Below are 17,001 nucleotides of genomic sequence, written 5' to 3'. Positions count from 1 at the left end.
ATAAGCAGAAAGGGGAAACTTACCAGGGAAATGCCCTGATAAGTGAAGGAGTTAAGGAGTCTGAACCTGCCTATTTCATATTGATAACCTTACCTGGTATACTGTACTGTTGACAATGCATACTTTATCAGGTTCTGTTGGAAGGAAAATAGGCTTTTTCAGTAGATGCATGTTTTCAATTCTGCAATATAGCATACTCATACGTAGGATGATGCATTTGTCAGGAATCAATGGAATGATAACGGACATGGTAACTTATAATTTTCTATAAGCCTCTGTGTTCAACGTGCTCTTTCATCTTTCACAAACTTCGAATTCAGAACTTACCACAAGTAAAGGTCGCACAACAGTCCCCATCATCAACGACTGACTTTACCGTGTAACCTGGTTTGCATTTTGGTGCAGTATTGTTGCAAAGTATGGGATTACATTCTGTGTAACAATAACAAGAAAGAGGACAGAGGAAATGCAGTGTAAACGTTTTCCATTCATGTCAGTTTTGGGCTACATTCTTATTCTTTAGCTACTGGTAATGGATCTGAAGCCAAATCTACATAGGAAACTGGAACCCGCTCCTCCTTCTAGTGTGCATCACCAGTAGAAATCAAACTATCAAATCTAACCATGTTCTATCATTTCAAAACAAATTATTATTTATATTGAAATGAAGGCACCATTAAATCTCTCCAAATTATGTTTGATATAGTCGCCTCCCTTCTCTAGCAAACAGCAAAAGTTCATAAGACAGGGTACTTTCAGCAGTATATTAGGGTTCTCGCAAATCCCATATTTCTATTCATACCTATCTCAGGTTGTCACTTCATGGATCACATTCACTTTATACCCATTTACATGTGATAAAACCCAAAACACCCCCATAGCTGCCCATCTAACACACATAATGTCTAGCTGAATGGCACTCATAAGGCCTCCATGGTGTTGACCAGAGCTCTTACATTTTGTTAAATGTAAAAAAGGAAAAAACCTAGAAGTGCTTTTGAAAATAGCACAGAATTTTCCCATAATGCCGTTTCTTTCATTCTTTCTCAGTAAAGGAAACTCAGAGCACTTACTGCAAACAAGCTTAGGGCAGCACTGGTCATCTGGAGGAAACTCTTTGACAAGCTCAAAGCCTTCCTTATCGCAAGTCTCTGGCTGTTGGTCGTTGCACTTGACAGGATTACACGTCACCGTGATGGAGCTCATATCACAACTACATTCTTGGCAATTGCTCTGCCAAGTTTCTCCAGGCTGTAAGATGGATACAAAATAAAATGAAACAGAACTTTCTTCATGGGAAGGGGAATCCAGGCAAATGTTCCATCAAGATGCACTGAGTCCTTTCCAAACAGGATCACTGAAGGCTTTCAGAAAGGGACGGCAAGAATTGGTACTTTCCCAATGGAAGCCCTGTTATAACAATTTGAGCTTTTGCATTTTCAGGAGTCAGTTGCTTCCCTGGCACTGGGATACTAAAGCTTTACATAAGACACTAGCTTGAATCTGTACTGTGGATGCAGCTTTCAAAGCTACTTAGAGCTTGAGGACTATAGGACATTCCTGTACACTGCAGAAAACATCTGATTGAAAGAAGCCATACGAGTTGCCTTGATGCACTCTTATCACCTTTTCATAAAACCACTAGAGATGGGCGACCAAATTTCAGGCTTGCAGAGAAGGAGGGAAACATAGTGCAAAATGCCTGCAAATCGGTGGACTTCAACAATTTCGACACAGTGCATCTTTGTCCCCTCTAACTTTTCAATCAGAAAAAATGCCAGTGACAAAAAATGTGCAAGTAAAAAGCTGTGCAAACCAGGAGTTGTGTGAACATTTCCTTCTTAAATACAGAAATTTGCATGTGGTTATTATAACATTCAGTATTTGAATTTCTGTGTAATAAAAGATTAACATTTTTAGGAATCCTGTTAAGGCATTTTATTTTAATGCTATTTTAAATGTTTATTTTAATGTTAATTTGATTGTATTATTTATGATTGATGTAATTTGTTAAATTTCATTTTTATCGCCTAATGTATACTTTGTGTGTATATTTTGTTCTTTGTAATGAACATAATATAGAAATTGCAGAACGTAAGAGATGTTAAATAAATAAGTTCCTCATTGAAAACATTAGCGATGTTGGGTTTTTTTTTTTTTTTATAAGAAATTAAGCAAGAAAAAAAAATTCAGTTGCTGTTAACCAATGGCTGGGCAGCTTTAAATAATGCTGAATGACATCACAATGTGCCCTGAGATTTCAACTGAATTGCACTGAGCTGGCCTGTTTTCCTATAGGAAATAAATAGATTAAGGGATTTTACTTTGGTAACATCGAGGGTATATGAGAAGTATGCGTCAAAGGTCTCTGGTCCCAATTTCTTTGGTACAGATTTGAATGAATGATTCAAAGGTGTTTATTGGGAGAGGAGGGGGACGTAATATTAGGGGAAGTCTGGCACAGATATCTTATAAGGCCAGCTCTCTATAGGAAACTAGGACATAATTGATGCAGGACTTTATGTCCTAAGTTTGGAACTGAAAACAGCATAAACATAGACCTAAAAAAGCAAATGTTTTATTGTTTTAAAAAGATTGTTGTAAATTGCTTTGAGTTTTATGAAGAAACAATACAAGAGTTGTCTTTTCAGGTTTCAAGCAGGATGATCTAATATAAAGTTTTAACATGCACAGCAATCTGTCCTAAATTCAGCTGCACAGCTTATCTTTCACCAAAGTCGCTATGCTCATATAACCCCTCTTCTGAAGTCACTGCATTGGCTCCCTATCTGCTCCTGCATACAGTTCAAGCTCCTCTTTTTCACATATAAATGCCTTCACTCTGCAGCACCTCACTACCTCTCCTCTCTCTCTCTACACCCCTCCTTGTGCACTCTGCACTTCAGATAAGTCTGTCCTATCTGTGCCCTTCTCCTCTACTGCCAATCCCAGACTCTGTGCTTTCCGCCTGGCTGCGCCGTGTGCTTGGAACAGTCTTCCTGAACTGGGTCATCATGCTCCCTTCTCTTGCCACATTTAAATCCCATCTAAAGACCTGCCTTTTTTAAACCTCTTTTAAATCTTATGCCCAATTCTCTGCTTTTAGTCTTGTTAACTAAATTTCTTTTCTTTTTAACCATTGTCTTGCTTTATGAAATATCCAAGTCTCTTGTCCTGTGTGTTTGTTTTTTTAGATTGTAAGCTCTATTGAGCAGAATCTGTCTTTTTGTATGTTTGCAAAGCATTGCATATGTAGTGTAGCACTATAGAAATTTAAGAAGTAGTAGTAGTAGTAGTAATATATCAACTCACCTGTTTGTTAGCTTTATAGTGTGATCTTGTCTTGCTCTTATGTTTCCTTTCTTGTTTGCACTATTTTTTTTTTGTTCCTTAAGTTTTGACACTACTGGAAGGACAACTCTTGTATATGCATGAATTTGTAGCACTTTCCAACCTTGATCCTATTAAAGAGGGCCTCTTCCTTATCAGATTAAGATTATTTTCAATAGGATAGGTGCCAAGACTATGCTGCACCTTCCTCCCAAATTTGAATCTACAGATGCAGGAGAGACATGTCTCCAGATTAACAATCAGATGGACTGAATTCACTGCTATAGTGCTTTTATCCCTGGTTAGGGAAATATGAGAGTAACCCTGAAGCAGCTACACATAGCCACCTATATGTGAGAATATGGCCACGCAGAGATCCACAGTGCTATTTGATAACCTGTATCAGATGTGCACATATTATAAAATATGCATAAGTTCAACCCATAATATTCATGGCCATGTATGCTTACATGCAAATACATGCAATGTATTGTACACACGTACTTTCCCTACCAATTTTAAAATATGGATATATACATTTTATGCACACACATAAAGCAGGACTTGCTCACGTAAAATCTAAATGGCATATTTTAAAACCTGCGCACAAAATTGAATTCACCAAATTTCTGATTCCTCTACCCACCTCATCCAGTCCTTTCTCCAGGTCATCAAGAACCTCCTCATTCTCCAACATGAACTCTCCTCAGTTCACCCAGACTTCCCACCCAGCCAGTAGTACCCAATAAACAAGTCTGATATCAATTATGCAAGATAAATAGCAGGTATAAAATTGTGAGTGTAAATTGCCAAATATACGTATGTAAATGTCTTAGAAAATAGCAACTCACGCGAGTAACTGTTGGCCCTGCCCTGGAATGCCCCTTGACAGCCCATTTTAGCAAAACCTAAAGTTCACACGAGCTGTCAATGTTTTTAAAATAGTGATTACATGCGTATAGCCTACTTATGCATGAATATGCTAATTTTTAGGAGTGTGACTCTTTCAGAAACTCGCTGCTATAATTCTTGAAAACATGCAGTACTCACCATTCTGGATTTTCCATCTGGTCCTGTGCAAGCTAAATGAAATTAAAGAACAAGTGTTCATTTTACTTGTTTTAAGCATTTATATGGCATCTTTATCTAAGGCACCTTACAGCAAATAGTGATGTAACAGAGTCAAAAACAATACAATAAAATTAAGCCATTATGACAATTTAGAAAAAGCAAGTTAGAGAAGTGAGTTCTAATTTTAGGAATAAAAGACGAGAAAATGAGTTCTCTTTCTGATATTAGCCAGTTGAAATCCGAATAAAAAGTATAAGACAAATGCACTGAAGGAAAGGAATATTGACAGCCCCTAATTTTTTTTATCAGAGGAGTAAAATGAAGAGGGGGTGGATCCCAAGATAATGAAGCCAAGAGGAGGAGGAGTCAGTGAGATCAGAAGGAAAATATCCAGCAATAGTTCTGTTTTTGAAGGGTTAAGCATAAGCTGTCTGGATTTCATGCAGCAGGCAATAATGGCTGAAAGACAAAAAAAAAAAAGAGAAAAACACATGAGATGGTGAAGAGAATGTAAAATGAAGGTGGCCAATGGCATACCGAGTTTTTAAAAAGAACTCCAGGTTAATCTGGGAAATGAGGGACTGGTAAACCTGCTGTCACTGCAGGGCAAAATGGTAGAAGCTATCCTTAAAACCAATTTACTGGCCATATAGATAGAAATGGCTTAATGGGAATAGTCGACATGGTGTTAGCAAAGGGAAGGCATACTTTACAAAGCAATTTGATTATCTGAAGGTGATAAAGATGTGGAATATGGTTGTCCAGTTGATATGGCATATTTGGATTTTCAGAAGGTTCCTTTGACAATACAAGCGGTGAAGGCTAAGAGAGAATCATCTGAAAATTTTCCTTGAAGCTGCCATTTTGGTGAAATGATGGCCATGTCAGCGTTTCTTGCATTTTGACATACAACTGTCCCTGAAATTAATGTACTTCTAGCACATATTATTTGTAGATTCAATGGGCAGTTGAGTCAATTGTTTAGTTTTTCTTATACTGGAGCTTGAAATTACCAGTGTAGCAAATTCACTTAATTACTTAGGAAACTTCTACAACAGAGTCTGTCAAGGACAAGTCTGATTTACATGTTTTTTTAGAAATTTATATCGTGAATATGTTTTGAGACAAAGATTGCAAGATGATAAAGTGGCTTGAAAACGACTTGAATTTTCTACACATTTCATGTGTCTCTTGCAGCCTTGCATTATAGAAGAGTAATTATAGCAATTACCATAAGGTAATGTTGTGCAGTTATTCCTATGGATGATGACAGTGAAGTGCAAGCCTATCAGGTCTCTTCTGAAAGCATTCTACTTATTCAAGTCTGGTAAAATACAGCATATTTCCATAGGCATTTCCTCGGATGGTCCCCAGTTTCTTTTCCAGGACTGGTTATCTCAGCTAATGACTGTTGATTTCAAAGCAGGACAATTCTTCTATGGTTCAACAAGGCGACATTTATAGCTGGTGCTATCTTGTGGTTAATTCCCTTCTGGAGGGTGCATTTAAGCGTGATTTGTACCTATCCCTGGTCTAGTTTCCAGTGTAGGCATGCAAGCTTTAGAAGAACCTGACAAATGTCCTGTACTGTCTTAGGTATGTCACCATTTCTTAGTATCCAGTGTGCATTTCAATCTACCCATCTTAGCTGATACAGATGCTGGAATACTGAATTACTCTTTTTATTTGGTAAAGTGGTTTCAACCTTGACGGTGGACTTGTTTTGCCTCTGTAACCTTTAGCGGGGTTGTAACCCCAAGGACACACAAATTAATTTATCTTCAGAGACTGCTCTGGCTAACACATTTATTCACATGCCTGACTCTTAAGCCTGGGGGGATTCTTTTTATGGAAGAAGCTATTGCTTGTGGCCCAGACCATGTTGTCATACTTTTAGATTGTTTAAACTGTAGGTGCATCTCATGGGATGAGAGGCTGTAACAAATTAGACTAGGGTCTGAGTGTTAAATAAAAGTTTACAAACTGGTACTCATCAAATTAAGTCCATTTGTCCATAAGAGTGAAGTTACATCTGACTGTTCATACAAGGGTATTGCTCTGTAGGAAGGAGTCCTTTATTCTGACCTCTGGGTAGAGCCCCATGTACAACGTTCACCAAGTGGCTATCCGGGATTCCTAGAGAAGGGTCCCCAACTTCATAGCAAAATTCCTACCTTAAATCATCTTCTCATTGGACACCCAGTTTGTTCTGGTTTCATAGTGTAGAGATCCAGATAGGGTCTCCTGATCTTGTTCTTCCATCCTTCGGTGATTTTTCGGGGGGGGGGGGGGCTTCTGGTAGAGAAAAGTTAAGTGGGATCTCGCTCCCTCAGTACTGTAATCCCAGTAGAGAGGGGGGGGGGGATCTAAAACCTTCCCAAACTGTTCAGGTTCAAAAATACTTGTAAAGTTTAAACTGGATAATTATTCTGCCCTCACCGTTTCTTGCAGCAGGATAAAAAAAAAATTGGTTATTACCTGCTAATTTTCATTCCTGGAATACCACAGATCTGTCCAGTCAAGTAGGTTTTGCATCCCTACCAGCAGATTGAGGCAGATAACTAAAAAGCTTTTAAGGCACTGCTACTTAACCAAGAGTGCCACCTGCAGTCCCTAAGTATTGACCTTTACCCAAGTCAATGTAGAGTCATCAATTACCTCAAACAACAACTTCCCCTCCTTGGGTGAACGTAGAAAACAGGTTGGAACCCGCTAAACTGAAGCCTTCACATCCAAGGACACTGAAAAAACAAGTACCATTAGGTCCAAGGTTCCAACTATATACAAAATTAATCTCTACTCTAAGGAACTAACTCCAACAATACAGTCATTTGGAATCTAAGGGATGGGTCTATGGTTTGGTCTGATGCATTCCAGGAACAAAAAATTGCAAGTAAGAATCAATTTTCCTTTCCTATTCATACCCCAGATCAGTCCATATAAGTGGAATGTACCCAAGCTTCCCTACACTAGGTGGGAACCCGAAAAACTGGTCTATAGAACACTCTACAAAAATTTGCCTCCTCCGGCGCCCACACATCTAGGCAATAATGCTTAGTGATAAAGTGCAGAGACAACCAAATGGCCATTCTACAAATCTCCTGTGGTGACATCAGATGACTCTCTGCCCAGGAGGATGCCTGCACTCTAGTCGAATGTGCCCATAATTCTACCGGGACAGTCTGACCCTTAAGAGATAGGTCAAAAAATGGTCTCCTTCAACCAATGAGCAATTGTGGTTTTGGAAGCAGGGGCGGATTGTGGGAAAATAGTGGCCCGGGGGATTTTTCTCCATACTGGCCCATGGGTACCCAATTACACATACAATTTGGTGAGTCACCAAATACAGAATAAAGGGACCATAAAATATACACAGAAATGCACAGACAAACTGAACTGGAAATCACAAGTTAGACCGTATGTGATGCAGCAATGGAAAAACAGAAAATACCATCATTCCTCATAAAACATCAAACAATAAAATCAAGAACTATAAAACATCACAATAGGAAAATCATACTAAAAATATATATTTCAAAACTGCAGATGAATAGAACCTCCAGTAATTTAACTCAGGGAAATTTTCAAAAATTTGTATATAACACCAATAAAATATTTCAAAAAGAGCAGACATCAAATAATATTCAATAATTAAAACTAATAAGGATTTTAAAAAGCCCCTGCTGTCCCCTTCTATGGGAGCTCTTGATTTCCAGGCACCCTGATATTGTCGAGGATTAGGAGGTTATCCTCTCTCTCTCACACATACACTGCCACATACATACACATTCATGCTCTTATATCCACCATAACCTCTCGCTCTCACTGACATTGATACACTCTCAGGCTCTAAGACACTCTTCTCCCCCTCCACACACAAACTCTTACTCCCTTGGATTTTCTCATACACACTCATGGCTCTCACACTCACTGGCTCCCTCACAGACACACAAACACCCACACCCAGGTAAGCTCCCAGTCATTCTCACACCACTCCCTCCCCATCCCCCTGGCATGCACACATTCATTCTCACACACACAGACCCCCAGGCAGGCACCCATGCATTCACACACATACACCCCCCAGGCAGAGTCCCATTCATACACATGCACACTCTAAAGGCAGACCCCCCTCTCTTTTGCCAGCAACCTCGGAACCTCTCTCATTCCTCTGCTGCCACATGGCTATTGGGGAGGTGCCGATTACTGCTACTGACACTGAAGCCCATTCTGCTGCCTCCTCTGTGCAGGCCCCGTGGGCTTCCACTTTCTCCATGCTGATCTCGTGCATTGTGAGATCCGCATAGAGAAAGTGCTACTCTTGCACATTCCCAAAGATTACATGTGCCAATCACTAAAAAGAAATTAATTTTTTTTTAACTTTGCTGTCTGATCTTAGTTTTCTAATTGGTTGGTCACAGGCTTTTTTTTTCCACCTTCCCTTTTTTTTTTTTTTTGCCAATTCCTTTTATATTGTCTTTTTTTTCTGTTTCTTTTCTCTCCATCTTCTTCCCTCAAACACAGTCAGGTTCTCATTCTCACATGCATTTCTCTCTCACACACACACACACACAGGCTCTCACTGTCACATGCTCTCTCATATAAAATTATTCATACACACAGTCTCTCACTGGCACATGCTGTCTGACTCACACACATAGGCTCTCTTTCACTCCCACATGCTGTCTTGCTCAAGCACAGGCTCTCACTCTCACATGCTCTCTCTCATACAATCATTCATACATACAGTCTCTCACTACACATGCTGTCTGACTCTCACACACACAGGCTCTCTCTCACTCCCACATGCTGTCTTGCTCAAGCACAGGCCCTTACTCTCACATGCTCTCTTCTCATATAATCATTCATACACACAGACTCTCACTGGCACATGCTGTCTCAGTCTCACACACACAGGCTCTCTCACTCCCAGATGCTGTCTTGCTCAAGCACAGGCTCTCACTGTCACATGCTCTCTCTCATACATTCATACATAGTCTCTCACTGGCACATGCTGTCTGACTCTCACACAGACAGGCTCTCTCTCACTCCCACATGCTGTCTTGCTCAAGCACAGGCTCTCACTGTCACATGCTGTCTCTCTCACACACACACACAGGCTCTCACATGCTGTCTCTGCAAACATTCAGGTCCTCACTCTCACACACAATCTCTCAACTCATCTCATACACACACACACACACACTCTACAGACCCTCAGCCTCTCTCTCACCTCTGGGCCTCCTCTTCGCGGGTCACTGCAGGATGGGCTCTGCAGCGGCCCTGCTACCAGGCCTCTTCCTCTTCTTGGGCTGCGCTGCTTCTCTTCTGCACGCGCTGATGCTCCTCCTCCTTCCTGCCCACACAGCTCCGTGCAACGTTTACTCCCGGGGGCCTTGCGGGCAGGAAGGAGGAGGAGCATCAGCGCGTTTAAATGCGAACTTTTTCTTTGGGCCGTGGTGACGTAAGCCTCACCACGGCCCTGCCGATCTGCCTGTCGCAGCGCCACATGAGCCTCCCTGCGCCCGGGGGCATTGGCTTCCCTCGGGATACCACTGCTCGTGGCGGCCCAGGCCTAGTGCTTCCACCGGCCCTGCCAGCAGGTTTCTCTTCGGGCCACAGCGCCAGCAGACCCTCTTCTTGTCTTTGGCCGGGAAGTTTAAAAAAAAAAATCACGTGATGGGAGCGACCGGCCCCTGTTTGGAACCCTTGTTTCCTTTCTTTGCATCTCTGAACAAAATGAAAAGATGATCCGACTGCTGGAAGCTATTCATAACCTTAAGATATTGCAGCAGCGTCCGAAGAACATCCAGGAAGTGCAGTTCCCTCACAAGCTGCTTCTCATCTGCTAATCTTGGGAAAGACGGAGGTTCTACAGTCTGATTGAGATGGATAGATGAAACAACTTTTGGCAAAAAGGAGGGTACAATTCACAGAGACACTCCATCGTCTGAAATCTGCAGAAACAGTTCTCTACAAAACAAAGCCTGCAGCTCGGAGATCCTTCTGGCTGAACAAATCTCTACCAGAAACACCACTTTTAGGAAAAGGTCCTTCGATGATGCCTTCCTTTTAGGAAATGTGGACCCCTTGACCCGAGGTGGGCTTGGCGCTACCTGCAGGGTTGAGATTCGCATGTACCCACCGTCGGGAGGGGAGGCTGGCTGGGAGCAGAGGCTAACAGGAACTTCGCCAGTACCAGCCCACATTCCCTGCAAGTTGAGCCCTTGGGTGCTGGTGGGCCTCTGCGTGACTGGTCCCGGAGAGACAGACAGATGAAGACAGGGAGAATCAGGGAGATCAGGTCCAGTCTGAGGTCGAGGGCAGACGGTAAGGAGCTAGGACAGTTCGAGGTCGAGGTGCCCTCAAGGAGGAAGCTGGCACCGAGGGACGAGGTGCTGCAGCAGTTCCCGAGGCACTATAGCAGGATCACGTGGGAGAGACCCTGTAGAGCAAGAGTGCCGGTGCAGGAACCTGTGGAGTAGAACACTGAAGCAGGCTCTGTAGAGCGGAGTCATTGTAGCATGATCTTGCACAGTAGAAGCGCTGAGGCAGACCCCCAAGAAGCGGCAGCGCAGTAGCAAGATCCTGTGATGCGGAAGTGCTGAGGCAGACCCCGAGAAGCAGGAGTGCAGAGACAGGGTCCCATGATGTAGAAGCGCTGAGGCAGGCCCCGAGGAATAGGAGCGCAGAGACTATGTCCTGTGATGTAGAAGTGCTGAGGCAGTCCCGGAGGAGCGGGAGCACAGAGACAGCATTCCATAGAGTGGGAAGCAAGGCAGGAATCCGTAGAGCAGGAACAACAGGTCCGGAGTGCTGGGGCCAAAGCACCAGAGCAGGAACCAAGGAACCCATTGCCAAGTCAGCTATTGGAGGAGAGAGGCCGTCCTTAAATATCTCATGGTTCTGATGTCATCAGCCAGGGAAGACCCTGAAGTTCCCACCATTGGCCCTTTAAAAAGAGGGCTGGTGGAGCGCGCACCTAGGGAGGGCCCGAGTTGGAACATTGGTCGGCAGCGTTCCAGCCGCCAGGTGGAGTCCCAGAGGCTCGGCGGAACGTGGCGGCTGTAGCTGGTTGCGAGCGCGAGAGTACCCGGAGCAAGGAATAAAGTAAAACATGGGAATAGTTGTGCCAGCCACGGGTTGCCACGACCAGTGGGCATAACAGTACCCCCCCTCCTTGGCCCCCACCCTGGGGGTTTTGGTTCTTGAGGATGGGTGGCATGGAATCGCACAATGAGGTCCTTGTCTAAAATGTTGGAGGCCAGTTCCCAACTATTTTCCTCCTGCCCGAAGCCCTCCCATATGAGCAAGTAAGAACATAAGAACATAAGAAATTGCCATGCTGGGTCAGACCAAGGGTCCATCAAGCCCAGCATCCTGTTTCCAACAGAGGCCAAACCAGGCCACAAGAACCTGGCAATTACCCAAACACCTAGAAGATCCCATGCTACTGATGCAATTAATAGCAGTGACTATTCCCTAAGTAAACTTGATTAATAGCAGTTAATGGACTTCTCTTCCAAGAACTTATCCAAACCTTTTTTGAACCCAGCTACACTAACTGCACTAACCACATCCTCTGGCAACAAATTCCAGAGATTTATTGTGCGTTGAGTGAAAAAGAATTTTCTCCGATTAGTCTTAAATGTGCTACTTGCTAACTTCATGGAATGCCCCCTAGTCCTTCTATTATTCGAAAGTGTAAATAACCGAGTCACATCTACTCGTTCAAGACCTCTCATGATCTTAAAGACCTCTATGATATCCCCCCTCAGCCGTCTCTTCTCCAAGCTGAACAGCCCTAACCTCTTCAGCCTTTCCTCATAGGGGAGCTGTTCCATCCCCTTTATCATTTTGGTTGCCCTTCTCTGTACCTTCTCCATTGCAACTATATCTTTTTTGAGATACGGCGACCAGAATTGTACACAGTATTCAAGGTGTGGTCTCACCATGGAGCGATATAGAGGCATTATGACATTTTCCGTTTTATTAACCATTCCCTTCCTAATAATTCCTAACATTTTATTTGCTTTTTTGACTGCTGCAGCACACTGAGCTGACGATTTCAATGTATTATCTACTATGACGCCTAGATCTCTTTCTTGGGTGGTAGCTCCTAATATGGAACCTAACATCGTGTAACTACAGCTAGGGTTATTTTTCCCTATATGCATCACCTTGCACTTGTCCACATTAAATTTCATCTGCCATTTGGATGCCCAATCTTCCAGTCTTGCAAGGTCCTCCTGTAATGTATCACAGTCTGCTTGTGATTTAACTACTCTGAATAATTTTGTATCATCTGCAAATTTGATAACGTCACTCATTGTATTCCTTTCCAGATCATTGATATATATATTGAAAAGCACCGGTCCAAGTACAGATCCCTGAGGCACTCCACTGTTTACCCTTTTCCACTGAGAAAATTGACCATTTAGTCCTACTCTCTGTTTCCTGTCTTTTAACCAGTTTGTAATCCACGAAAGGACATCGCCTCCTATCCCATGACTTTTTAGTTTTCGTAGAAGCCTCTCATGAGGGACTTTGTCAAACGCCTTCTGAAAATCCAAATACACTACATCTACCGGTTCACCTTTATCCACATGTTTATTAACCCCTTCAAAAAAATGAAGCAGGTTTGTTAGGCAAGACTTCCCTTGGGTAAATCCATGTTGACTGTGTCCCATTAAATCATGTCTTTCTATATGCTCTACAATTTTGATCTTGAGGATAGTTTCCACTATTTTTCCCGGCACTGAAGTTAGGCTCACTGGTCTATAGTTACCCGGATCACCCCTGGAGCCTTTTTTAAATATTGGGGTTACATTGGCCACCCTCCATCTTCGTCCATGCTTCCAATATCCAAAATGTCCTGTACTTGGTATACCACATCTGCCTTTGATGAAAGTGGTTGTGGCTTAGTTGGCTTCCTGGAAGGCCAGGACAGTATCAGGGGTTTCAGCAAGGACACGTGGAAGGAGTTATGGATCCTTAGTGAGGGTGGTAAGCGGAGCTTGTAAGTGACTGGGCTCAGACTGCAGAGCACTGGGAAGGGATTGATGTACCGAGGTGCAAAGCGCGTTGACGGGAGCTTGAGGAGGATATACCATGTGTTGAGCCACACCTTGTTGCCCGGTTCAAACTGAGGGCTAGCTCGGCGATGGGCATCAGAAAATTTCTTGGCTCTTCGGACTGCTTTAAGTAGTAATTGCTGTGTAATGTCCCAGAGCTGTTGCAGCTCCTGGGTGGTCAATTGAGCCGCTGGTGATGGAACTGACAGTGGTAGTGGTAGCGGAGGAAGTGGCTTTTGACCATAGACTACCTGGAAAGGTGAGGAACCGGTGGTTGAGGATGGGTGCAAATTTAGAGCAAATTCTGCCCATGGGAATAGGTCTGCCCAGTCAATTTGCTTGACGTAGGCGCGAAGAAATTGCTTGAGTGTCCTGTTGGTTCTCTTTGCCTGCCCATTGACTTGGGGATGGTACGCGGAGGTAAAGTCCAAAGTGATTTTGAATTTTTTGCAGAGAGACCTCCAGTAGTGGGCAGTGAACTGGACTCTGCGGTCCGACAGTATGTGCTTAGGTAGTCCATGAAGCCGGAAAACATGGTGGACGAATTGCTGGGCGAGTTGCGGGGCTGATGGTAGGCCAGGCAGGGTGACAAAGTGGGTCATTTTAGAAAAGCGATACACTATGACCCAGATGATAGTGTTGCCATCTGAGGGTGGGAGGTCGACAATTAAATCAGTTGCTATGTGGGTCCAGGGCTCGCTAGGAATTGATAGGGATCGAGTGCCCTGCCGGAGGTAAAGAAGCGTGGATCCTGACGCTGATTGTCTGCCTGGGTCATCGAAGACCGAGCGGAAGAGGACGAGGAAGCCGGGCATGTCTCAGAAGATGGGATCCACGAGCTCCCACAGGAGTGAGGCCCAGGCCAAGGCCTTCCATCCAGGAGAGAGAGGATGTAAGTAGTTTTAGTCACTACGTCTGGGAAGAAAGCCGGCTGAAGGCAGAAGTGTATATTACATTGGTTTAGAAAACCCCGGCACATCAGGGGGTTTCCTGAGAAGCATGAAAGCGCCGGAAGCGGGACAGTCGGCCATGACATCGGCAGGGAAGCTGGAAAGCTGGAAGCTAAAGGCAGCGGACTTACCACAATGGTGGCATCAAGGCGAGTGCTGAGGTTCTCCACTGCTGCCGCGAGGGTCTCCAGGAACTTTTGTTGTTCAATGATCTTTTGGCCAGGCCAGGACTTGGCAATCTGTTAGGAAATGTGGACCCTTGACCCAAGGTGGAGTTGGCGCTACCTGCAGGGTTGAGCCCCACAGGTTGAGCCTCTGCTCCAGGCCAGCCTCTGCTCCAGGCGAGGCTGGCCTGGAGCAGAGGCTAACAGGAACTTTGCCAGTACCAGTCCACTTTCCCCGCAGGTTGAGCCCTTGGGTGCCGGGGCCGGCTGCCCTCAGGTGGGCCTCTGCATGGCTGGTCTCGGAGAGACAGCCGGATGAAAACAGGGAGAATCAGGGTGGTCAGGTCCAGTCCGAAGTCAAGGGCAGGCGGCAAGGAGAAAGGATAGAGTCCAGTCTGAGGTCGAGGTGCCCTCGAGGAGGGAGAAGCAGGCATCGAGGAACGAGGTGCTGCAGCAGTTCCCGAGGCACTATAGCAGAATCACGTGGAACAGACCCTGTGGAGCAAGAGTGAGGGAGCAGGAACCTGTGGAGTAGAGCACTGAAGCAGGCTCTGTGGAGCGGAGATGCTGTAGCAGTATCTTGCATAGTAGAAGCACTGAGGCAGACCCTCAAGGAGCAGCAGCACTGTAGCAGGATCCCATGATGTGGAAGTGCTGGGGCAGTCCCAGAGGAGTGGGAGCGCAGAGACAGGGTTTCATAGAGTGGGAAGCAAGGCAGGAACAACAGGTCCGGAGGCTCGATGGAACATAGCGGCAGTAGCTGGCTACGGCCACAAGAACACCCAGAGCAAGGAACAAAGTAAGAAATGGAGTGAGTTGTGCCAGCCATGGGTTGCCGCAACCAGTGGATGTAACACTTCCACAGCAGCTCAAACGAAGGACCGCAGAGGCCTCACAACTTCAAGTTTATGTTCCAAAAGGGACACATCCCTCAGCATTGGATATCTCAGCTGTTTGGCTCCTTTAAGAAAATGTAAGATATCCAGATGAGATGACAACCGCCTCCCTTGCAACTTTCCTGAAAAACATACCAAGGCTGCCACCAGTACATGAAACAAATTATAGGCGAGGCCCGTAGTCAATCCCTGCTGTAAACAGGCTAGGAACATCTACCCGCAACACAACCATCCACTTCTCAATACACCAGGACTCAAACACTGTCCACACCCTAACATAAGCAAGCAATGTGGAAGGTTTTTGTGACCAAAGCATCACAGTGAAAACTGACTCTGAGTATCCTCTTGATCTTAAACATCTCCTCTCAAAAGCCAAACCGCGAGACAAAAAGGGGCCAGGATGGGGTGTAGTAAATGAGGCTTGAGGAAGGAGGGAGGCGAGTTGAACCTTTCAGGATTGAGCTTTATTTGAAGGCAGCAAACACTCTACCATATCCAGAATGTGAGGAATAAATCCAGTGTTCAAACATGTGTCATGGCTGTGTTTGACTAGTGAATGGCATCATAGTTGGTTTTAGTCTTTGGTCTTTCACACACAAACAGAAAATGAGATGGTGAGTTATGAAATGATTGCTTCCATCTTAAGGGATAGTATGTTAGAAAAAGTTTCTAATAGATCAGCCAGGAGGGTGGGAGAGTTATTTTATTTAAATTTGGGGGGGGGCAATGCAGGGGGTGGGGGAGTGGCGGCATATGGTCCCCGCCTCCAGGGATAGGAGTCAGGGCTGCAACCGAGGGGAGGCGGGGTGGATTCGGCATGACCGGGGTGGGGGGGGCGGCACAAGGCAGAAGGTGACTAGGGTGCCTAATCCCCTTGCACAAACCCTGTCTGTACATCACGCCGAGCAAGGAATCCGGAGGAAGTCTTACCGAAACCCCTCTTCTCTGAAGGTAAACCTTCTTCCTTTTTTTTTTTTAAACTTACCTGGAATCAGGGTTTATTGGCTGAGTACAAAGATGGTCTCTGGCTGCAGGGCAAGAGGGCTTTGGCCATCACCGCCGCGCTCGGCTTCCTGCACCCGCCGGAAACCAGCTACTGGACCAAGGCACACCTCCAAGAGATCTCGGAAATCACCTCAGGAATTCTGAATTGGAGGAGGACCCTTTAGGTATCACTGCAGGAGAGCAGGGCTTAATCTTTTCTCCAATTTAAAAGTAGAATTTCTTCTTCCAAAAGGTACAGCGATCCCCATAAGGAAAGCATATCTACATCTGCTAGAGAAGGAGAAATACTGAAGGGCTAAGGACACTGCAGGGGTGTATCTAGGGTGTTGTCAGCTTTGAAACCTGACTCTGTCTCCATCTGCTGGCATATTAGCACAACTCATTAGTCCTGAGTCCATTTGGCTACATACTAGGAATCTGCTTCGAAAATTTAGGATAAAGTCTGCGGATAAAATATGGTCACGGACATAGGTTATGCAGGCTGTTTGAAAAGTACCCCCAGAAGCTTAAC

General features: G+C 44.5%; 1 protein-coding gene across 1 annotated transcript in view; it reads right to left on the bottom strand.

Moving 5' to 3' along the window:
• Positions 1 to 17,001, bottom strand: part of LOC115079483 (mucin-5B-like) — a 289,301-nt gene that overhangs the window by 25,128 nt on the left and 247,172 nt on the right. The window contains exons 31-34 of the mRNA XM_029583107.1: positions 4,381 to 4,412; positions 1,074 to 1,251; positions 328 to 432; positions 94 to 134 (exon numbers count right to left, since the gene is read on the bottom strand). Coding sequence (XP_029438967.1) covers positions 94 to 134; positions 328 to 432; positions 1,074 to 1,251; positions 4,381 to 4,412 — 356 coding nt within the window. The remainder of the gene's footprint in view (positions 1 to 93; positions 135 to 327; positions 433 to 1,073; positions 1,252 to 4,380; positions 4,413 to 17,001) is intronic.

This window comes from Rhinatrema bivittatum, chromosome 17, assembly GCF_901001135.1.
Source record: "Rhinatrema bivittatum chromosome 17, aRhiBiv1.1, whole genome shotgun sequence".
NCBI lineage: Eukaryota > Metazoa > Chordata > Amphibia > Gymnophiona > Rhinatrematidae > Rhinatrema > Rhinatrema bivittatum.
The sequence above is the reverse complement of the archived record's forward strand: the minus strand, read 5'-3'. Positions and strand labels throughout refer to the sequence as shown.